The 25,415-nt window shown below is 40.0% G+C and overlaps 1 protein-coding gene across 1 annotated transcript; it reads left to right on the top strand.

Annotated features, from left to right (window-relative positions):
- LOC111600438 (laminin subunit alpha-1) lies at positions 1 to 25,214 on the top strand. Its single transcript, XM_030224708.1, has 14 exons — positions 1 to 1,203; positions 15,896 to 17,255; positions 17,316 to 17,571; positions 18,032 to 18,428; positions 18,494 to 19,523; positions 19,583 to 20,240; positions 20,304 to 21,044; positions 21,100 to 21,382; positions 21,456 to 21,606; positions 21,667 to 22,324; positions 23,484 to 24,102; positions 24,346 to 24,479; positions 24,544 to 24,772; positions 24,835 to 25,214. Exons 1-14 carry the CDS (start codon positions 276 to 278, stop codon positions 24,984 to 24,986), a joined length of 7,596 nt encoding a protein of 2,531 aa, XP_030080568.1. The 5' UTR covers positions 1 to 275; the 3' UTR covers positions 24,987 to 25,214.
- Positions 25,215 to 25,415: the final 201 nt, after the last annotated feature.

Below are 25,415 nucleotides of genomic sequence, written 5' to 3'. Positions count from 1 at the left end.
CGCTCGCAACTATCGATTGTTATAAAAAAAAAAACACAAAACAAATTCTCTAAATCAACGAAAACAATTAACATTTTGCCCCTCACTGAACTAACAGAAGGGAAATGTTCTGCGGCTCAATGCAAACACCAAACACAAAGAAAGCGCAGCGCAAAATGTGTGAAAACTCATTGAAAGGCAACAAATTCTAATTGGAAAGCACAGTCACTCTGACTGCAAGAGAGAGTGGGAGAGGGAGAGGGAGAGGGAGAGAGGGAGAAACAAATTAGAAAAATATGTCAGCGTCTGACAAACGAACTGTCAAAATGACAGACGCGTCAATAAAGCAGCGCGTGAATGAACAGCGAAATGTTGCTGCGGCAGCAACGAAATTGCTGCATTTATGCATCTTTCTAGTCTGCATAACACACACGCTGCAACATGCCATGCCTGCGGGCAACATGTTGCAACAACAACATCAGCAGCAGCAACGGCAGCGACAGCAACAGCAACAAAAGCAAATAACTAGTGTAAATAGCAGTGTAAATATCAATATAAGCAGCAATTTCAATGAAATTGTCACGGCCACGGCGACAGCAACAGCTGCTGCTGCTAGTACAACAACAGCAACAACGCCAGCGCGTCGCAACAAATGGCGTCGCAAATTTGTGGGCAACAACAACAGCAGCAACAAGCGACGTAAGCTAATGCGACCGCATCATTATCAGCGCAATGTGACACATGCGACACGCACAACAACAGCAACAGCAACAGCAACAATTGCTAGCAGCGCAACAGCAACAACTATAATACCAAAGACTCAGCAGCAGCAGCAGCAACACATCAGTTATCGTACGCGTTTACACAGCAGCTACCAGCAACAGCAACAACATGTTGCTGGCTTGCAGCAGCAGCAGCACATTGTAGCCATAACGCCGCGACCGCTAAAGCAACAGCAACAGCAACAGCAACATGCCTTTGCGCTGCTGCCTGGCAGCTACTATCAGCAGCAGCAGCAGCAGCAACTCTTTGGCAATCTGAGCCGGCAGCAGCAGCAACAGCAGCAACACTTTCTCATACACCCCAACAGCAACAATATTGTGCTATATAACAATCTGGACAGCCTGCCACCCTGTCCACCGGGTATGCGTCTGGTGCCACAACATTTTATACCCCTGCGACCAACAGCAACGACGCCAACAACACAGCGCTCGAGGCAACGCGGTAAGTAAATTGACGCACTCACGATTCATTTAATTGTCGCGCGCGTATAAAAGTCTAAAAACGAAGTAGAAATAGAAATAGAAGTCGAAGTTGTAGTGGCAGCAAAAAGGTGTTAATTACGCTAATAAAAATTGCATTCGCTTCGTTTATGGCAGCTAATGTGTTTGCCCACTTAAATGGCAAACTGGCGAGCGGGCTCGTCACCTCGTCATGCTATCTCGGAGCACCTCAAGTGACTATCTGGCTAGCATAATTACCCTCTCGCCAACTTAGAAAGCCTGCCTAATTGGCCAAAAGCAATTGGCATTTTTGACTGCCAGCGGACTGAACATAGGCGCCAAACTGTCCCAGACCAAGGTGCTGTGCTCGCTGCAAAACGGAAAGTTGAACTCTTTTTATTTCCATTTAACTCTCAAAGAGACGGCATCGATTTTAATAGAGCCATATATTCAAGTCAAATGCATTAGATAAAAGATATTTTCATACATTCAAGTCCAATTGAGAGTGAGATAAAAGATATCATTCGAATGTGCACAAAATGTTAGCGTGCTTAATGCAATTTATAGAGCTTCGAACTGCCCCGAAGTGATTTAAAACAAAACTTCTGTTTTGAAATAAATTGTCTATGGAAGGTGGGAAAACATTTAGATACATATCTAAGTCGAATTGCTGGTTAAAAATGTAGTTTAAATGTGCATAGAGTGGATGCTTCGAGGATTACTATATACATATCAAAATCAATACATACATATGTATATAATATACTTTTACCTTAAATTTAGAGCTTAAAGTTTTTAATTAATTGATCAATTAGGCAAAACTGACAGATTTGATCAATAATATTAAAGTTATTTAGATGAATTTGGACAATCTTTAAATTGAATCTCTGCTAGTAATTAGAGATAAATAAAACAGCTTTAAAGGATTTTGGTATTTGAGAACTTTACTCTAAAAGTAAAAGCTAGAAATTCAAAATGTAGAAATAAATGAGTGTGGAAACATTAGCCAAGTCGTTTATCTTCATTAATTCTGTATTAATCGAAAGAAATTGCATATTCTAACCGATAGACGAACGAACCTTTTATTATATATCAATATGCATTTAGAGAGGAGAGAGAGTTGCAGGGAGAGAGGCAGTGAAGAGAGAGTAAAGAGTTGAGTGACGTAAACTAAAATAAATTAATTAAAAAATTTGAAAAAGTTAAAAAAATAAAATAAATATATCGAATAATAAAAAAAGATGCAAAATGCCATATGCCATGGTATTAATATATATATTATATACCTGACTTTCTTATGATATTATGATTAGTTCCTGTAGACAAAAAACTCCGAATGCTTTCAACAGTTATCTAAGAAGTATACAAATTTTTTAACATCAACATTTAGTCATTTACCATAAATCAAAAGATAAGCAGTCATAAAAAATGTATTTATAAGAAAAAAAAAATATATATATATATATGTATATATATATTTATTTATTTTTTTTTAGCCAACTTCTAACCTTTTCAATTAAAACCCCTCACAAAAGTCCAAATATTTGTCCAAAATCTATTCATTAATTTAAGCCATGTTTGCAAATCAATAAATTTGATTAATAATCCACATAATTATAGCCAAAGAAATATTTATTGATATTTCATTAATAATAATTTGATTGCCCGCTCGTTGAATTTTTTTTCTTGATTTCTTATGTAATCAAATCACTCAGCGAGTTTGCAAGCGAATCAAATTACATTAAAATGCAAAATGAAAATCGGCAAATAAAATTGTTTTGCCAATTTGATTGGGCTGCTGCTGTGGGGGTCTATTGATAGATTGTCTCGGCATTTTGGACGCTTGGCGCCTTGTAGCACTCGCTCAATTAGCATTTTGCTGGAGAGACAGACGGCAATCTATGAACATGGTTGCAAACGAGCCTGATGCTGACATAAGACAGAGAGATCCAGTTGAGCTTAGTTAAGATCAGACTGTGGGCGCATTTCAAATAATTTTTGGACTTAGCGCCCGAATGACATTCGCCGTTGAAGAGCGGAGGAATCCAGGTTGGCTGCACATGGAATATATTTTGTATTAAGTGCTATTGTGGGTGTCAAGCTTCTTAGAGGTTGCCACAAATCCCAGTTACTTGCCACACGGCTAGCCACAAATATTGACAGTAGCTGCACTGAGCTCGCTCGAAAGACACTGCAGAGCTGCAGAGCTACACCTACATGTTGCACTAATCTAGCGTTTCGTGGACAACATGTTTCGACTTTTTTAATTACTATAAAACGTGCCACAAAAATAAACAATGTGCTCGCTAATTGCACATAAAGCTTCACCAAAGTCAACGACAACAAAAACCGAATCTTACAAAAATAAACAGGAAAAAACAAGACGTCGCTGCCAGATGCGAGGCGTGTGGGGCAGGGATTCTGTAACGGTTACAAACTTGAAAATGTAAGCGTAGCAAATGGACAGGCAAACAAAATAAAACAAAACCGAAAAGCACAAAACAAAAACCACAGCAAACAAATGAGCCAAATGACAAATGCAAGTGTCAAACTTGTAGACACGACGCTTGTTGAGTTGACATTAAGCTTCGCTCGCACGAAAACTGTAAGACTTAAGAGCTGAGCATATTATGGATTAAAGCAGAAAATTCGAAATTTGGTAACCTGAAACACAAAGACTAGTCGAAATATCATGTCAATGGGACAAGCAAGGGGTCAATTTGAAATCGACAACTGAATGAGCTACGAAAGTGACTAAATAGTCACGAATATGTGAGATTTTTTTGATTAAAAGTAGCTCAAATAATGATGTACTCAAAAAGTTAATATAAATTAAATGTGAATATATAGAAAGGGAAAATTTTTATTATTAAAAACTCATATAATTTCTATAAGACATAATTGATTATCTAAAAAGCTCGTTTATTACCTATAGTAAATATTTTACTGAAATTTAATAGTTTTGAATTTTACTATGTATTTATTCTGCCTGTCTGTATATATATTAGTCGAAACAGCTATAAATCTCTAAGAAAAGTGAAATATTTCACAAGCCAACATGATTTAGTAACCGAGTAGAGGTACTATACTTTAGCTATTCAGCCGAATAGCACTAGCTTAGTGCAGGAAGTTGAGTTAAACTAATCTGATAATCTCTAAACGTCAACTGAAATTGCCTTGATCAAAGGACAGTTAACGTGTCTGAATATACAACTTCTATTTACCAAACCCTTTAAACTTATTTATTTTCAAACATTTTCATAATTACTTAGATATTGTATCAGCTTATGAAACCCCTTTAGAAACTGCAGCCCAATTTTCAATTTATAAATTAAATTAATCAAATATTGTTGTATTATTAAAGTTGAGTTAAAAAAATATAGTTCCATCTAGTCAATCAGCCTCTCATACAAATTAAGTGCAGAATTATCTAAGAGTATTCGCACCTTGCTCTCATACATTGCACATAGACAAATTGCTTATTGTTTTTATTTCACCAAAGAACCTCTCCAGCAACACCAACACAAGTCTAGAGTTCAAATCTGTAACAGCATATGTGTCAAAGAAAAACATCTTAGAAGCCCGCCCATGCCTCAGCAAACGTACGTTCGTCTCCCTCGATTTCAAAAGATCAACATTACCACAGGTCCCACTTAAACGAACACTTTTACGGTTGCAAAGTCTCTTCTTCTTCTTCGGCTGCTGCTGCTGCTGCTGCTATCCCCACTTTGACGCCCGCAACGACTTAAAGAAAACATATATATGTCTGTCTATATGTATGCCAACTTTTTTGCCGCTTCAACTGGCAGGCCAAAAAGTTGCCGTTTCATTTCAACTGCCGCTTCGTTGTTTACGCATCGTCACAAACAACAACAACAACAGCAGCAGCAGCAGAGCCCAAAAGACGATCAGACTGAAGACGGCGCAAAAAAAGGCAACGCCAAGAGTGAAAAAAATCATTTGAAGTGCATAGATCAAAGTGACCGAGGCGCCAGTTGAGGTTGCTGTTGTTGTGATTGTTTGTTGTTGTTGTTGCAGACATATTTCAGACTTATGTCTGTTTTGCGTTTGTTGATTTTGGCCCACGGGGCAGGCGTTCAGCAGCAGCCGCAGCAGCATCTTTCTCTGTCTCTGACCTTAGACAACCCGGCACACGTTGTGGGAGCAGCTCAGAGTTTGCAGCATTTCAACGTTCCAAGTCCAAATTACCAAATAAATATGAAAACGTGACTGGCCAAAAACGAATGATGGAATAGTACAAGCTATTTTGTAAACTAATATACTACAAATATTACACACACACACACATACACACAAGTCTGTGCACTGACTGAAAAACTTCGACTGTCTGTTGCAGACAGTTAAAGAAGAGGCCCATTTGGGCCTGTTAAAAAGTGAAATTCTTCTTTATGCTATTTAAATTTCTCTAGCGCTGATTAACCTCAATTCATTTCCAATCTAACCGCATTGAATGAAACTCTGAAACACTTCAACGGCAACTCCACACGTGGTCTCACACACAGGGTTTCATATTTCCGGTAGGTTTGACTGCGTTTTTTATGCTCTATAAAATGGGGCATGGACTGCTTTTGTAATGAACTGTATTTAATATTGAAGTTGAGCTCTTTGATTATTGATGTATTATAGATTCATAATGAGACTGAGATCTGCTTGCAGTTAGATGATTATAGCATTATAGAAATCAACTGGAAATAATCTGACTTTAGTTAATATTCGTCAACTACGACTTTATTATATGCCAGAAGCGACCCAAACTTGATTTTTATATATGCAAAAATTAAAGAGTTAACTAAAATGAAATATAAATAAATATCAGTATTTATGTATAATCTTTCACAATTTTCTCTCCTCTAAACATCTGCCAAAGCGCATTCAATATTCGTTAGGTCTCGAAAAGTCTTCTGCCTTCTTAATTTTCAATTTTAATTGGAAATTGATTTATAATGCATGTCTGGCATATCTTTTATATCTTCACGTTTATCTTTGCTGTTCTGCCATTCGCTCTTAGCCACTAATTTGACATTTATTTGTAATTTTATACGTTGCACTCCATGGGAAATTTGTGTGTGTGTGTGTGTGTAGCATGTTAACTGTTAAGCACCCAACATTATTTTGCTTATCTTCCATAACATTTTTCGATATCGCGCCTCATTCGCTTGTCACAACAAGCGCAGCAACACCTTAAAAAATGTTTCGCTTATTTCCCGACATGATCTCTCTCACATAGTTTTTGCTGTTTTTTTCTTTTTTTGACGGCGGCGCTCGCAAAAGTTATTTATGAACATTGCGAAAAGACAAAAAAAAATAATGGAAAAAATTAATGCTTAATTTAAGCGTCAGAAAAATAATTTGCTTGCATTTTTATTTGTTAGCAAACGGGTTTGATAATCAGATTTAATGAAAATTGAATAATAAATATTATCGCTCGCAAAAAATTGCTCAAAATTACAGCTGAAACGGTGTGTGTGTGCGTGTGTATGTGGGCGACAGTGGGCTAATGTTGCTTTATACAGAAGCTTGATTATAGCCAAATATCTTTGAGTCTATTTTGGTCATAGAAATGCATTAAATTTGGCATGGTCTATTATCGTATAATAATATATTATTAAAACTATATGAAGATAAAGCTAACTGGTTTGTCTTATCTCAAACAACAGAAGCTGAAAGGCTTAACAATAGTTAAGAACAAAAATGCTTTAATCTATCTGCTAAACTTATTTTTAAATATTTACCGAGCACTAAAAATGAATTTGAAAAAGAAATTCTTACCCTACCATTGCTCGTTTTTGCCAGCTCAATGGACACAATTTATTGGAAAATTTGCAATCTTTTTCACACATTTGAATGCTCAATGCATAAATTATGTTTGTCGTATTGAAAGCAAATGCATATCGAGACTATTTAAATTGAGCATAAAACGGGTTGCATCTTTCCACGGGCCCAAAAAACAACTTTCACACTCACACACACACAGCTATGTCTGCCTGTTATAGAGAGCTCTCGCCTGTCTAGACTGCAACTACAGCTTCTCACGTATTTAGCCAAACTATCTCCCCGCATGCCATAAAAACGTCAAATTGAATTTTATTTCAATTAACGAAACTATTTGCCCAAAAAGCAAAAATAAAGCAAACATATACTAAACAAAACCAGATACAGACCCAAAAATTATGCACGCTATCGAAAAAAAGCCAAAAAAAAAAAAAAACGACAGGCAAAGTCTGCAGCCGACGGCTATTCAAGTCTTTGGAAGAGCAACAACTTCTCGGGCTAAAAAATAAAACTTGAAAAGCATTTAACAAAACACTTTGGGGCATTGTCCAGGGGGAGTTGCTGGCGATGCAGTTTAAATATTTGATAGTCGCGCTTAAATTAAAAATACATGTCGCAAATAAAGATAAGAAATTGCCAGACACAGTTTCAGACTCAACTCTGCCTCCCTCTGACCAACTCCCGCTGATCAAGCAGCAAAAAAAAGTTAATTAAAATTGCTTAGAGCTCGCCTGTTGTAATTAAAATTCAACTGCAATTAGGCAAAAACACGTCACGGCCTAAACTTTAGAGTTTTTCTTGAGTAATGTCTGTAAAAAAAAACCTTTTTTAGCATTTTTTGTTTTGTTTCGCAATTTATTTTTTTTAGCTGTTTTATATTTTTGTGGTTTTCTGAAAGGTTTGTTCAAGTGCTAAGTTTATTCATTTTTGCTTAAAAAGAATATAATTTATTTTTAAGAAATTGAAAATGAAATATTTTTATTTATTATTTTTTTTTATATTTGTTTCCAAATATTACGCCAACTCCATACATTTTCAAGGATTATTTAAATGATTTTCAAACATTGTTCAACTCCTGTAATAACTTATATATATATATATTTTTTTAACATCAATATGTCATGTAATTGTAACTGGATTGGTGTTGGTGTTGAAGTTGATGCTGTTTGCCAAACACACGCTTACATACTCACACACACATGTACACACACACACGCATATAGACATCACGAACACCCAAAAGACACACCCACAACATACGGCTGACACACATGTAAGTTTGCATGTCGCACAGACCAGCAGACAAACAGGCAGACAGCCTAAGCCGTGTAGACCGGGCAGGCAGGCAGGCACAAAGCCCAGACAGATCCGAGCCAAACTATATTAGACCCACAAGTAATGCAGGAGGAAGCGAGATAGAGACATATGCGCACACCCATGAAAACTAGGGGCCAAAGCTGTAGCCTGGGTGCGAGATTCATGGCTGGGCTGGACCAAGCGATCGGCCAAGTGACAGGAAATGCAATTTGAGACCCGCCAAACATTTGACTGCGTTCATTTTTGATGGGCGAAAGTGTGCCCAGCTAAACATATGGGCCACATACGATAGAGCTGTGGTGGAGGCTTAGCTCCTGGGTGGGTGTCACCAGTGGGCGTAGCCAAGCCAAATCTAGCTAAGCTTAATGGCAATTGCTTCATTAAAGGTTTTAATGGGCGTTGGAGTTCATTAATTGAGTGCCGATAATTTGAAATCTTGCTAGACATGAGGAATAAACACATTTCATATAATAATATCTTATTATAAAAATAATGTAGGTCAGAAATATTTTAAATATACTTATTGTAATTGTATTTGAAACCACTTTATAATAGAATTATAGCTAAAAAGTCATTAACTTTTATTGCAAATCATATTTATTTATCTATCCAAAATTTGTTATATATGGGTCATATATTGCCCAGACAATGCAATTCACTTGAATGACCAATTTTGTAGCCATTTATAAATACGTTTAGTGGGCCACATGTGCCACTGTCATCGTCATTATCATCATGATCATTTAGCGGCAACAGCAACAGCTAACTGCACCCAAGACCATGAACAACTGTTTCGGCCAGCCAGCAAAAAGATCCGCCAGCTAGTTTTGGCCGTCTTATTTTTTGTTAGCCTTTTTCGCTTATTTTTTGTGGGTTGCGCGTAGGCAGCACCACACAAACCGCCCACATTTGCATAGAGTTTCCTATAGACGGGGCGACAAACGACAAATGCGACAACATCGATGCAGGATGGCGATGTACCAACAGCAAGGGAGTGCAGCTCGAAGAGAGAGAGAGAGAGAGAGAGAGAGAGAGAGAAAGAGAGAAGTGCCATGGAGTCCGCCAGACAAGTCTGCACTACTAGAAACTTGTAGGCATAGACGAAAATAAATTCATTCATAAATCCGGTAAAACCAACGCAAAAATTTTCAAATTGATTGCGCGATCCTATAAAAAAAGAAGAAAAATAATAAACAAAAAAATAAAAAAAAAACTTAAAATGTTAACATAAAAAAATATGCATAAAGACTAAAGAAATGATTGTTTGACTTAAGATGAAGTTTTGATACGCTTGCGAGACTTTAAGGCGAAGTTTTTGCTTAGCAAGAGATGCTTAAATAACATTTCTAATAAGAGAATTTATGAAAATGAGAATGTTGTTCATATTTGAAAAACATTCTTAAATAAATTTTCAACATATTTTTGCGAGTCTGTCTGAGCCAAAAATATGTTTATAGATATATGTGGCTTATTAAGACTTTCTTTTGAAAAGTTCTCTAATTTTCTTTCAGTAACTCAATATGATATAAATTTGCCTTTCATCTTCATAAATATTTCAAGAAACTGAATTAGTTTAATGACTTTAATACTCTAAATATTATTCGAATATTTCTTTTTCTAGTGGTTGATAATTCCTAAACAATTCTATGCCTCAAAACATGCTTTAACAAACCTAGTTAAAAACTATTACAAATACCCAAGGCACTCGCATTTACATATGCCATCCATGCTGCTACTTTCTTTGAAGCTTTCTTTGGCCAAGTTTATGACCAGCCCGTAATACCCTCACTTTATAAGCGTATGCTAAATAAATGTGCAGAAATATGAACATGCCATAGCACGCGACATGGCGAGATAGTAGTAAGTACGACTGTGTCTTCGTGGAGTAGGTTGCTGCCACAGAGCAACAGGCAGCAGGCAGCAGGCAACTGGCAGCAGAGCCTCTAGCCACTTGGCCAACTTGCAAACGATGTTGAGGCAGGCTCTCTGACTGGCTGCGGCTGTCAAGTGCCTGTTGGCAGCATTTGCATTTTCATGAATGAAACAGACGCTGTCGCAAAAAACAAACTGAAACCCTCTCAGGAGAAAGGCTTGTAGTAATAGTTGTTGTTGCTGCTGCTGCTGCTGCTGCTGCTGTCTTTTGCCACCTCTCAGACAAGCCAAAGCAATAAAAGGTTCAATCACACTTCGTTCGACTGCTTTGCTGAGCAAATGATGTCATTAAAGTTTACAATGGGGCATCACGATTCAAGCCGGCGACTCTTCACAAAATGCGTTTGTCATGCTACAGTTTGAGCGGCATTGGACTGCCGCTCAACACAGACGGCGGCAACACCCACAGGCAGTTATAAGAGCTGACAATGTTGTATGTTTTTTTTTTGTTTGCGTGGGCCTCTCAACAGCGTTTGTCAATTTTATTGACAATATTCTTTGTTTTGCGTTTTATTAATGAGCGCGTTTTGTTTTTTGATTTTATTTGTATTTTTATTTCACTTCCAAGTTTGGTTTTTATGGTCAGTGTGGGGGGAGACCTCACTGTGGGCAGTTAAAGTGCACTTCCGTTCGCTTAACGGTGCTCTTTGTAAATGTGCGTGACATTTAATGAGACTTTACTGTGTGTGTGCTTAGATCTTGATGGATTTGCTAGACTTGGCAACTGTTTAAGCTCGCTTTTGAGTGGGATTTGTTTTAGTTGCGCAACTTATGCGTTCCTTTTCATATAAAAACTGTAGGTAGTTGGCTTTAAGCCACAGTTTGTTTGTACAAAAAAAATACACGAGTGCCCAGTTTTTTTAATAATGGGCTTTCCTAATTTCTTAAATTATTTATTATAAACTTTTAAATACTTTAAATAATTTGTATTATTCGTTAGTAATTGTTATTACTATATTTATTTATTAATATTTATTTACTTTTATGTTTCTTATTAATTATATTTATTTATATTTTTAAAATTATTTTTTAATTTCATTTAAATATATTTTTGGGTCAATTAATTATTATTTTATTGTCTTTTTAAATAATTTAGGTTTAATTATTGTTTTTATTTTATTATAAAAACGAAGCAATTTAGAAAATACTCAGAAAATAGTTTTTAAAATATTAAATTAAAAAAAAAACAATAATAGAATTATTTCATAAAAGCAGTTCTCAACAATAAGCATTTTATTTGACATGATAACAAAATAATAGTATGCACTTTTTGCTGTATATGACAACAAATGTTTAATTTCGCATTCAACTGAATAAATTTCTTAGCAATCAACATTTTATTTGACAGCAGCTCAGTTTGCTCTGTCAAAACACTTGCTGCACACCTTGATATTGGCCTTCAGCCGACCAGTCTATATAAATATAAGCAAAAACTCTTAACACGCTGCACAAATTCTGGGCAAAATGCAATATTTTAATGCTATTCGGTCACAAATCACAAAAAACATGTAATAAATTAACAATTAAACAATAATAATTCTGCAAAAGTCCACAAACGAACATGACGAACAATTGACAGCATAATTGCATTCTACAATTGAATAAGAAAAATATAAATAATTTGCAGCAATGTGGCCAAAATGTGGAGCACGTGTTTGGCTGCCAAACAGTTTTTCACTCCATCCAGACATGACAAAATATTGATTAAATGATTTATTCTGCAAGCAGCGAGCAAGCTGGCAGCCAGCAGACAACGTTGCGTATGCGCAATGTGCGGATTGGCAAAGAAAAACTCGCGCCAACGCGGTCAATCAATTATCATAAATCTCGAATCAGCAAACAAAAAAAAATAGTTTAGATACCAACACAAAACAGCAATAGACGACTATTAGATACTCTGTAATAAAGTATGATATATAAAAAGAGAATATTAATATATGAAAAGTTTTCGTGGCACCTAAAACTTCTTTGAGTATATCAAAATAATAGCAATATATGATATAGTATTACTCCAGCAGCAACTCTTTATATATAGAGTATTCCTAGTATATGTGCCCCATTGAAGTGAGAGCATTTAATACACATTAGTTGCACATATCAAACGGCAATTAAGCCTCTGTAGGCAAGAGCGATAACAATCTTTGTGGTAAAGCGCTGACCGTTCATTGAGTAGCTTACTATATGATTGACAGACAGACTGACGGAATGACTGGCTGACTTAGTGAGTGAATGAGCAGCTCTGCCTGGACAAGATTTATGTGTAAGTTGACATTTGAAATGTCAAAATGCAAGTTGGCCAACGGCAGCTGTTAGTAAATGCAGGCGTAATGCGTTAACAGCAACAGTTGTTGCCGTTTTTGTTGTTATTGTCTCGTTAACCGCCCACCGCTGACCTGAATAAACGAAGAGAGAAAGAGAGGGAGAGAGAGCGGGAGAGGAAGAGGGAGAGAGCGCTGGCTATCGACCACCCGGCTGTGTTTCTGCTTGTCTTTTAATAGCCTCACGTAGCCTAGCGCTCGAAATTTCGTAGTTAATTAACCCGTTTGCATACATTTTGGCTCGGCCAGGTCGGGCAACGACTGGTCCTGCCAGCCTCTACGGCCAACCGACCAACCAGTCCCCAATTCCCAGTTGCCATTTCCCATTTCCAATCCCCACTCGTACTCCCACTACCATGGCCATAGGAATTATTTATGCTTTCTTTGATCGAATTCGGCGCTGGAGCGTCATAATAGTCACAGTTCTCGCGACTCGAGCGAGTCTCTCGATTGTTTTCGTGCGCCCCATAAATTAATCGAATGTTAACTCGGTTCAGGAAATTGCATTTGACTTGAGTGCAGTTTGGATTGACTTCAAAATACCCTGTAGTTAAGTTAATTGTTAAACAAGTTGCTTTTAGCAGGTTTTCATGGTTCTCATGGACACATTCTTTGATCAGCTTCTAGAGATAGTCATTGAGTATATGTATATAGCAATCATAGCCTATACAGTCAACTCAATGTTTACAGGGTATTCACTAATTATAGCATTTTGTTTGTTATAATAAACGGTTGCCGGTGTTGTGTTTGCGGCGCCCACAAAGTCAATTCAGCTGTTGAAGTGAATACATTAACTACAACAGACATAATTAAGTTGAGTAGTCGAAGGTGGAGTCACTGTCCCGATGAGAATATTAAAATGTAGCTGAAAAAAACGCTTTATTCACAATTTCAGATGGATGAATTCAATACTCTAACAAATAGAATCATCAAAGCGAGCCAAACTTAATTGAGTAGTAGCTTGTGGAGTCGTTATTGGGAAGATGACTATAATAAAATATAAATAGCCTTTATAAACAATTGAAGATTGCACAGTTGAAAAATACAATGAAAAGAATCATCAAAGATGCGCTAAAATTAATTGAGTCGTGGTCGATGGAGTCATTGAGGCTGAGAGCATTAGAATACTTAAAGAAATTATTGACAGAGTAAAAAAAATTTATAAATGAAAATATAATAATTTTGAATTGAAGATGTGATAATTCTAAATTAAAAATGTTATTGGATTAATTGGAAATTATAAAAATAATTTAGATAATAAACTTAACTTAGCTTGTAAAGATTAATCCTTTATTTTATTTTTTATTTATGTAAACAATTCTATATTTTTATAAATCAAATCAAAATGAATGGAAAGGATTTATATATATTGAACGAAAAATATGGATATTAATTGGATAATAATTGAGAACTGCAAAAGTACCTAAAGAATAGAAAATAATCAACTATATAGCTCTAATATTAGTCAAAAATAAAGTCAATTGAATTCAAGACTAAATCTTAACACAAATAGCTAATCTCGCTATAAAACATTCAAGAATTTGGCCGTCTTGCTAGAGTTGGACTGTTCGTCCCGCCGCTGCGCCGTCGGTAAATTTTCATTACTTTTGCATTGTGGCATGCATTGGTGTCATATTGCGAACACATTTATAACATATACGTTAATCCGTATGTCTCCATTATGGAGGCACGCGAGATTCGTGAAAATGTTGGAGTTTATGTGGCCGGAGAGGCTTACAGGCAGACATCGTTAAGACGTCTCGACAACTGAATTATGCTTAAGCATTATATTTGCTCGATTAGTTTTTTTTTTTCGTAGTTAAAAAATTCGAGTCTGGCATTTTAGAGGATTGGAGTCACGAGTGTGTTGAACTCACTCACAAAACAAGTGGCATGCCACACGCTGTCCGTGTCATAAAAAACCAAATTTTGAAGTCATATGCAAATTGGTAATGCGAGCGCTTTCGGCTAACATAAACTTTGGTATTAAGCAACAAGTTTTGCAGTTAGCTAAATTTTGAAAGCCATTGATAATGGACAATTTGAAGCGCTTTGACCTTTCGCAGTGCTTGTCAAACTGCGCCGAATGATCGATTGCAGCAGCGCTAATGAATGGCACATTAATTTGCATTTAAATGCAGCCAAACATATTTATTTATTTTTCATTTTCCAGTTTGTCATTGAATAATGAGACAAGCAGCTTGTTTTTCTACCAAAAAATGTTAAATGTTATTTTTTTTTTTGTGCTTGGCCAGGAAACATAAATTACAAACGCGACAAAATAGATTGCTTTAGAGCTGCTGCAGCAGCGGCAGCAGCACCTCTCGAAATATGAGAAAAACATTTTGTAAATGTCACATTCACATGCTGAAAACCATGTGCCAAATATCTGGCGCGCCCCCAATCAAAAAATTATTATTAATATTTATACATTTTCACATTTTTTTCTTCTTTTTCGAATGTTTTTGTGTTGGCGGCATTTTCAAATTTCAAATTTTCCTGTTGACAGTTTGATTTTTCCACTTTATGCGTGCAAATATTATGCCCATTTATTACAGCTGAAGAATATGAAATTGAAAATTGATTTTGCAAGTGTTTCGTTAGTTTTTTGTTGTTGTTGAATGTTTGCTTTTATAGCACTTAAAGCTGAAATCGTTAAATTCGTTTAGATTTATGCTGATGGGGCGGCACGTTCATTTAAGTGTTAATTGTGAGACGTGGCGCAGCCTCTTATCGATTGTCAGAAATCAACAAGTTACAGCTATAAAATATGGCGTGAATAATTTTGTTGTAAACAATTTTGATGGATTTGTGCCTAATGAAATATTTATTAAGGATATTGTGTTATTTCTACTGTGGAAGATTTTATAACTTAAGCTATTTAACTAATTTGGGTTTTCAAAATATTAAATTAGTATAAATTTAAAATTTTTAATCAAAATAATGTTGGGGACAGAAAAATTTAAGCAGCATCTAGATAAAAATTAAAAAGTGGCAAATAAATAAAAGATATTTTAGAAAAATTGTAATAATGAAATTTATAATATATATTATTTATTATTATTATATTATAGTCATCACTATAATATATAATATATTATTTTATTTATTAAGTTTTTCTCACATATATTATATTTAATATTTTTGTAATTTTTATTGTGAATTACCCAAATGTATCCTTAAAAAGTTATTTCAAATTAAAGTTATTTCAAATTAAAGACAATTTAGTTACACTATATTTATATATATATTATCTCGATATTAAATTATTTATAAAATATATGTATTTATTTAATTCGATATTTCAAAATTTCGTATTTTCTACTTTTACAGATTGTCAATGCAGTCCGGTGGGTTCTTTGTCAACAGCCTGTGACAAGCGCTCCGGGCAATGCTCCTGCCTGTTGAACGTAGCTGGCCGTCGCTGCGACAAGTGCAAGGCGGGACACTGGAACCTGACGCAGGGCGTCGGCTGTCACGACTGCCAATGCGATCCGCACGGTGCTCGCGGACACGAATGCAATCCGTGGACGGGCCAATGTGATTGCAAAATAGGCGTTGGAGGCAGGCATTGCAATGAATGCACCGAAGGCTTCTATGGCTTTAGCACGGATGGCTGTCAAAGGTGTGCAGCATGTGCAGCAGAGGGCCAGGTCTGTGATCCGCTCAATGGCCGCTGTATATGCCCCAAGTATACGCGAGGCTTGGGCTGCGGGCAATGTGTGCCCGGCACCTGGGGCTGGCAGGCACGTCTGGGCTGTCGCGAATGCGAATGCGATCACATCGGGTCCATTGGCCAACAATGTGCCGCAGTGGGAGGTCAATGCCAGTGCCGTGAGGGCTACACGGGACGCAATTGCAACAGCTGTGCCGTTGGCTACTTCGGCTATCCGGAGTGCCGGCGCTGCGGCTGCGATGCAGCTGGTTCCTTTACACGGGCAGACGGACTCATTGCTTGTGACTCGAACGGTCAATGCCAGTGCAAATCACTCGTGGTGGGCCTCAAGTGCGATACCTGCATGCAGAGCACATTTGGCTTATCTGCACTCAATCCCGAGGGCTGCACTCGCTGCTTCTGCTTCGGACGCGCCGCCGAGTGCGAGCAGAGTCCACTTTCCTGGGGCCACATACGCATGCCGGAGGCTCGAAATCTCAGCGTCCAACAACTACGCCCACAACACGTGCCCAACGGAGACTTTGAGTACATTGTGGTGGTGCAAATGGCGGGCAGCGTCTCCTATCGCGAGGATGCGGAAATACAGCGAATGAATGATTTGAGTCTAGTGCCACGCTCCACAGGCAACGTATCCATTGGAGCCTATGCCCAATTCTATCAGCCGCTCTACTTCCAGCTGCCACCACAGTTCTATGGCGATCGCACCACCAGCTATGGTGGCTATCTCTACTTTTCGCTTGTCACCGATGGCGCACAGATGCCGCTCGAAAGGAAGATATTGTCACAGTATCCGCTCGTTCAGCTGCACGCGCACTCGAAGCTCGTTTTGGACTTTTACGAGCACGAGGAATTCGAGTATTCGCTAAATGTGACACATCGCGTGCCCCTGCACGAATCCTATTGGAAGTATCATCAGAACAACCAGGTGGTGGATCGAGGCACATTGATGGCAGCGCTGCAGAATGTGAGGCATATATTTCTGCGCGCCTTCGCCTTTGCAGATTTTCAGCAAGTTATGTAAGGCACATTTTGTTTAGATTAATTTTGAATTGTGCTACATATATATTCCTTTTATAGCTTGCACAGCGTTCACATGGATGCTGCGATTTATGTGCAGGGCTCCACTAATCTGCTGGCCAAGGGAGTGGAGCAGTGCAAGTGCCCAAAACGTTTCGATGGGCTGTCCTGCCAGGATCCGGGCCGCTCCTTTTACCGTTGGCGCAACACCAGCGACGTGGAAAGCGTTTTTATCGAAGATTTGATTGGACGTGCTGCACCGTGTCATTGCAATGGACGCAGCAGTGATTGCGATCGCGAAACCGGCGTTTGCTTGGTAAGAAACTCACACTAACACTTCAATTACATTAATATGTTGCTCGCGGCGCCATTTGTTTTCACTGAACTGCCGCCATTTTTGAATAAGTTCTTTGTTATGCTGTGAGCTTGTTCATTGGAACTGATTTGTGATCCTTTTAAAATTGGTATGCAGCTCACTTGTTCATTGGAACTGAATTGTGATCATTTTGGAATGGGTATGCAGCTCACTTGTCCAATAAGCATGATTAAGTAACTAAACGCAAATTAAGTTTTAGACGCTGATATGCAATTAGAATATGCCAAAGTTATAGATACATTTTTGAAAATTTGCTTTGGGGTAGTTTTGGTCAGAGTTTAGCTTTGCTAACATTATCAAGAAACTGCATAATAGGCTACAGCAGCAAGTGCAATTGAACTACTGCACAATTTGACAATTATGCAACACTGGAACTTACAGAGTGCGAATTCTTTTGCAGAATTGTCGTGATAATAGTGGCGGTGCGCATTGCCAGCACTGCGCCGACGGCTACTATGGAGATCCAAATTCGCGACACGGCTGCCAGGCTTGCCCCTGTCCGGAGACGAATCGCAATTTTGCACGCGGTTGCAACGTGCGAGAGGGTGAAGTGAGCTGTGTGTGCAAGCCCGGCTACACGGGCCGCCTATGCGAGCACTGTCACGCGGGCTATTTTGGCAATCCGATGCAATATCCGAATAGCAGTTGCCAGGCGTGCAACTGCCATGTGGATGGCATACGCGCCGAGGGCTGTGATGCACAGACGGGACAGTGTTACTGCCGTGAAGGTGTTACAGGCCTCAAATGTGACAAATGTGTGGCTCAGCGACATCATTTGGAAGAGCACGGCTGCAAGGGTGAGTATACGTATTAAATGTCCTATGAAAACTGTATAAACTTTATACGCTCTTCTCCTTTCCAGTTTGCGACAACTGCACGTTGCTGCTGCTGGACTATGTGGAGCTGGTGGGTCACAAGCTGCGCCGCGGACTGCACAACATGGATTTGACTGGCATTCCGGCACCTTATCTCAAGTTAAGTGAATACGAGCACGCCTACAGGCATTGGCGTGCACGCCAGCAGGATGTAAGCCAAGCCAGGCAGCTGCTATTGGGCTACGATATGGGCGGTCTGCTCAAAATGGATGCACATGCGGAAAATAACAAATTTCAGTCCAGGAAAGCTTTGGCCACTATTGGCAAACGGCAGCATGCCCTGCAGTCCATGCAGGAAACAGCTTTGGTGCTGCATCAGGATGTGCGCAACTTACGTGGCGAACAAATGCAAACGTTGCAGGATTTGCGCAATTATGGAACGGCTGCCCATCATCTCAGTCTACCCACGGCGCTGAAACAGGCGCATTTCTATCTGCAGGCCATTCAGCAGCATCATCAGCTGGTGCAAGATATACGCAGCTCCAGCGATTGTGCCTGGCAGCTGTTCTATACGACAGGCAATGCTTCCGATGCGGCTTACGATCAACGAGCGAGCCTCGAGATGCTCTGGCGTGATTTGAATCAAACCAATTATCGTGTGGCAGATATGCGACTGCACCTCGATAGAACTCAAGATGTAGAGAGCGAAGCGGACGACGTGCTCGAACATGTGCGCAATCTAAGCGGCCATGTAGCCGAGCAGTATCAGCAGTTGAACGAACTGGACCAACACATACAGCAGCAGTTGAATCAGAGTCAAGTTGAGCAGGGCCACAGGAATCTTGAAACAGCCGCTGAGCATCAGCTGCAACTTAATGAGCAGCGACGACAGCTGGCTGCTGCAGCTGCTCAGCTGAATGATACGCTCTTGTTTGAGTTGGAGTTGCAGCGCGAGGTGCGCAAGCATTGGCTGCCCAAGGCAGAGAAGCATGCAACACGCCTGCTCGAACGCTCCAATGAATATGCCAAACAGTTTCAACCGACGCGCAATGCAGCACGCATTGCCATGTTGGCCAGGTAAACAGTGCTTTCCTAACTAAGCAAGACCTTTACTCACCCTCGCTCTCTATTCACAGCTCTGCACACAGCAACATTTCTTTAGCCATTGCAGCAGCGCAGCAAGCATCGCTGCTGGCCAAGGAGCGCGTGTATGAGGCACAACACACACTGTATCCCAGCGATGGCAGCTCCATGATAGAACGTGCCAAGCACTCGCTGCAGCGTTCCAAGCAGCTGCAACGTGAGGCACTGCAGCAAATGCAAAAGTCCACAATACTCAAAGGCAAGCTGCAGTATCAGGAGCAGCAAGTGGAAGGCATTAAACGCACCATCTTTCAGACAGGACAGCGAAGCAATAATATCACAAGCCAATTGCAGCTGCTCACGAACAGTTCGGCTCGGCGTAATGCCCAGGAGAGCATGAAAGTGGCACAGCATACTAGCGACGAGATGCGCCAAGAGTTGCGGAAAGCGAAAGAGCTGCAACAATCCATACAGCAAATGCGCACATCGTTTGCCATGCTCGAGCCGGACTGGGAAATCAAGCTGGGCATGGCTGAGGAGAATATTTCGCTGACGAAAACGAATTTGCGATTGGCCAATGTTTCGCTTAGCTATATCGAGCAGCAGGCGGTCAAGGAGCAGCAGACCTTTGAACAGTGGAACAATAGCGTGGCCAGTCAGCTGCAGCAGCTGAGAGATCAAATAGCCAAGGCTAGGCATGCAGCAGAAGCGGTAAGTCGACTATCACCACATGCTCTCCTTTAACACGTTATAAATATCTATTTCTACTGCCAGATTGACGTCTCGCTGGAGTCGCTGGGACCCAAGTGCAGTCGCAGCTTTTTGCCCGTTTCCTATGGCCTGAGCACGTCCAATTCTTTACGTCTAAGCTTCGGTCTTTCGAATCACATGGGCAATTCTCCGCTATTGCATGTGCAGGGCAGCGAGGGTCGACACATCACATTGGAATTGCACAAGAGACATGTGCGTCTGATTTGGTATTTGGGCGGCAGCACAACGACCATAACGCATCCGCTCGAGGTGCAGACGCGTGATCCCAAATACGATGATGCTTGGTATCAAGTGGAAGCGAATCGTACATTGAATTTGGGCAGCCTGCTGGTGCGTCGCATGAACAACTTTGGGGCACTGATGCCGGGTTCCCCAGTCACGGGCTCCACAGATGCGGAGCACACGCGTTTCTATCAGACGCACGACGAACGCATTTTACTGGGCGGCCAAGCTTCCAAAGAGCAAACACCAGGTCTTAATGTCGTTGTACATCAGGTGGAGGTGGACAATAAACCACTGGGCATATGGAACTTTATAAGCAGCGAAGGACGCTGTGGTGGTGCCATGATTGGCGCAAGGGAATCGTCTGCCTCCTCTGTGGCCCGGCACTTCAATGGCCTGGGCTATGCGCAGCTAAAGAAGACACGACCGCGCCCCTATCGCAAGAATCTATTTGCGCTGCAGATGACTTTCCGCACGCTGGACGAGAATGCTTTGCTCTTCCTGGCGGTTGATGACAAAAATGTGAGTTTGTAAGCTTTCATCTATGAGCTTTTAATTAATTCATCTCTCTTCGTAGAACCGCTCCGTCTCGGTCACATTGAGTCGCGGTCGCATCATGTTCCGCATCGACTATGGCGACGAGTCCAAGCTGGAGATTAACACCACCAAAAAGTATAACACTGGCCAGTGGATCAAAATCGAGGCGGCACGAGAGTTCTCCACACGACGCAGCACCGAAAATGGAATGCTGCGCGTAAACAATGATCGCCCCATCTCCGGCGCACCCACATTGCCCGTGAAGAGTCACATGCTGCCGGACTTGTCCAAGGCGGTTTATTATCTGGGAGGCGTGCCACCAGGTAAACAATATGATGATTAGACTATGCCTCTCATTTGATATATACTCACACACATTTGCTTTCGTTTCAACAGGCTTTACTTCGGGCACCACTAAAGCGCCCGGCGCAGACAATCCTTTCCTTGGCTGCATGATGGATGTGCAGGTCAATGGCGAGACTTACGATCCGCTCGAGAGCTCTACCTACTTTGGCGTGGAGCCTTCCTGCAAGGACATGATTACAAAGTGAGTGCGCACATATATATTAGCTATATAAACATACCAAATTGTTTTGCTGTTTCACAGAGCTGGCTTTTCGGGCAATGGGTACTTGGAGCTGCCTTCGCAGTCACTGCGCAAAAGGGCCCATGCGGCTATAGTTTTCCGCACACTTCAAGCTGATTGTTTGCTGCTGCTGGCCGCCTATCCACCTGAAGTGCTGGCTGACTATGATGCAAAGGATATTAAGGGCAACTATTCGATGAGTCTGGTTGACGGACAGCTGCAGGTGTGGATCAATTCAGGGCGCAGTTTCATCAAAATGTTCTCCAACGATAGTCATCTCAATGACGGCGAGCTGCATGTCATCAATCTAATTAAGACTGGACGACGCTTGGAGCTGATGGTGGACGATGAACTGCAGGAGGTGCGCACACTGACGGGCACGCCCTCATTCATCAGCCTGCCACAGGATGCGGGAGGTCTCTACATAGGCGGTGCACCACCCCACGAAATGTACACACCTCTAGCGCCAACCTTTGTGAAGCTGGAGGGTGCTGTACGGGACGTTGTGTTCAATAATCGTACGATTAATTTTAATGATGCCTTGACCTTTGTCAATGTCCAAATTGGCCGCAATGGTCCGGTCATGGGCAGTCCCAAGGGCGCACTCTACGATGTGCTGCTCAAGACGGAGCCGATGATTGGGAAGAGTTTCACCGCCTCGCCGGAGGGCTGCAAGCGGGTAAGTTCTTAATAGAATTTCTCTGGTATTTTGCGGTTTATAAGACTTGGGGGTTTGGGTATTCAATGGAATTCTTGCATGCATAAATGATATGTATATATATAGAGATTGTGGCTACCTAACTCTCAACATTCTGATCGACTTAAATGTTTCTTTTTGTTTTTATAGGATTTTAGTTGCTAAGCAATTATGTCACAAAAGCTGCTACGCAAAAAGCTTCAAGCGCTGCGCTGCAAGAAAAGCTCTTTTGTATACTAATTTCGCCTAAACAAAAACAATAAATAAAACAGCTTACTAAACATAGCTACTCAATGTGGTCTACATGTGGATTAATCATACAAAATCATCAAAATATAACCTCAGACTTAACCAAAAGTTGCCATACGCTCAAGCTTTTAAGCTTTGTCGGCATATAAGCTAGTTTACAGAGTCAAAGTTCAAAAAGCTCTTGTAAGCCTGCTTAATTAGATGTAAGAACTAAGTGGAAGTTGGTTTACACAGAGCAAAAGCTTAATAAAAAAGCACCTTATAGAAGTTTTTAATTTCCTTCTAAGTTCATTAAAGCTTTCGTAAGCCAGATTGATTTGCAATACTATATTAAAGCTTTCAATTTCATAAAAAAGTTGCTTGTAAAGCCCTTGTAAGCCAGCTTAGTTATATTTAAGAAGTAAATTTTAAGTTTCTAAAAGCTCTGGGTCACATTTGGATGTTAATTACTCTTGAGAACAACATACTTATTATGTAAATATTTCATATTTTCATATCACATCTTTTGTATATTATAAGCTCAAATATAGTCTATAAGCGACAAGCTATCAATACATATTTATATATATATAAATAACATATATAAACATCACATATTTACATACATTTTCACTCATCAACGCTTTGTGTACGTTTTTGCTTTCATTGATGTATCATACGAATAACTTTTTGCCTTCTTCAACTTGTTATCACATTTTTAAATAAAAGCGAACGAACATTTTTTAACAAAAGAAAAAACAAGCAAAAATCATGCCAATTATTTTATTTTTTAACCTCACGCTGTGAAAGCTCGCTCACAAAAGCTCAGAACTAACACAAAGTCGTCGCGGTGAGTTAAGTTCCCATTCGATTAAATCAAAAGCTTCGATTAATGCGCTTCATTTGCTTACAGATCGGCAGCTACTCCTACGAACCGAATGCCTTCAAGTTCGGCGACGAGCTCTATAGCTATTCGCAGCTAAAGCTGCCCGAACGTCATTTCTGGCAGCGCAACTTTCAACTGAGCTTCGAGTTTCGTTCCTTCTATCCCAATGGCATGCTCTATTTGTCGCCGGGCAGCAAGGAGAAGCACAAGCATTATGTCACCCTGCTGCTTAAGGATGGCCAGCTGGTTCTGATAGTGCGTGGTCGACGGCGCGAGGAGCTGCTGCTGACCGCGAAGCTAAACGATGGCGAATGGCATCGGGTTACGGTCAGCTGCCACGATCGCAAAGTTACGCTGAGCGTAGAGATCGGACGCACAGACCAAAAGACTTCGGCTCAAATGAAGGTGCCCAAGAAAATAGGCGCCTCACAGCTCATGCTGGTGGGTGGCCTGCCCCAGGCACCGGTCAAGGTGCCCTCGGAGCTGTACATGCGTCTGGAGCCATTCAAAGGCTGTTTGCGTCGATTTAGCATCAACAATAGCACACAGGATCTGGCACGGCCGGGCAAGCATGCAAATGTGGGCCAATGTTTTCCGAAGGTTGAGCGAGGAAGCTACTTTCCAGGCGATGCCTATGCCATATACAGTAAGTGTTTGGAACGTATATAATGTAGAGGGAATTGATTGATGAGGTTGTCTCAACTATATATAGTTTGACATGCATGATATATAGAGATCATATATTCACGAAAAATAAGTTTGTCTTTAGAAGACATCTTCAGTATCTTCAGTATCTACCTATGCCATCAAGTTGTCTCATACAGCTTCTCTAAGCTCCCTTTTCTATATTTTTATATCCCTTCTAACCTTAAATTTTTTCCGCTTGCAGAGAGAAACTTTCACGTGGCGAAATATTTGGAACTGGAACTGGAATTTCGCACCTCTGAGCTATCCGGCATATTGCTAAGCGTATCCGAACCCAACAACTTCCCGTCACTCTCCCTGGAGCTGAGCAATGGCAATGTGAGTTTTGATAAACTTACGAAATCGTTCGGTTATATAAGAAAACATTTTGATTTTGTTACAGATCGTTTTCTCTTGTGATCTGGGCGATGGTGTGCCCTTCCGCGTGGAGTCTAAGCTGCCGGGCAAATATGCGCTCTGCGACAACAAATGGCACAATATCTCCGCACTCTATGATGGTGAACAGATTGCACTGAGAATCGATCAGCTGCCCGCCACGATTAACATGTCGAACCAACGCAATGCGGGCAAAGTGCAAACACGTTCGCCGCTCTACATAGGCGGACTGCCAGGTGAATTGACTGTGATTTCTATATATATATATAAATTGCTTAAACTTTGATATATCTTTCAGATATTGCGCCTAGTGGCTGTTTGTTGGCTCGCGACAACTTCAAGGGCTGCATACGTAATGTGTCCATACGCAATGAGAGACGCGATTGGATCGATATGGATGATCTGCACAATGTGCTGCTCAGCGAGTGTCTTGTCTCCAGCGATGATTAACTATATCTATAGCTAAATATTTATAGATCGCGGAACATTTTCTGGTTCCTGTTGTTGATGCCACACCAAAACTTTTTCCAAATGCATTGTGATCAAATATGAGTTTTAGCTCTTAAGCCATAGAGTTAGACAACGTCCAGTTCATAGCATATCACTGCCATATAAGTAATATTTACCTAGCTATACGTTTAGCCAGTGACTGCATTTCATATACTATATACATGTATTCCCTACACAAATACTTAATTTATTTAACTTTTAATTTATTTTGTTTTTTATTTTAAAGAGGCTTTAAGTTTGCGCATCGATTTTATTTGAATTTTATTTGAACTATTCACTTTATGAATCTCCCATTTGTACAGAAATTATTCATATACATTAATATTTATATACATACTTCTCTAATAACTATTTAGTATACTTCATACA

The sequence above is a fragment of the Drosophila hydei genome, unplaced genomic scaffold (assembly GCF_003285905.1).
Source record: "Drosophila hydei strain 15085-1641.00,03,60 unplaced genomic scaffold, DhydRS2 tig00008116-arrow-pilon, whole genome shotgun sequence".
NCBI lineage: Eukaryota > Metazoa > Arthropoda > Insecta > Diptera > Drosophilidae > Drosophila > Drosophila hydei.
This window is presented reverse-complemented; position numbering and strand designations above follow the sequence as displayed.

Bases quoted from the DNA above. Each gene is read 5' to 3' on its own strand.
- LOC111600438 (XM_030224708.1), top strand. From the start codon at position 276: ATGTCAGCGTCTGACAAACGAACTGTCAAAATGACAGACGCGTCAATA. The intron at 19,524-19,582 runs GTAAACAGTGCT...CTCTATTCACAG, and splicing joins CGCATTGCCATGTTGGCCAG to CTCTGCACACAGCAACATTT. The intron at 24,773-24,834 runs GTGAATTGACTG...TATATCTTTCAG, and splicing joins CTACATAGGCGGACTGCCAG to ATATTGCGCCTAGTGGCTGT.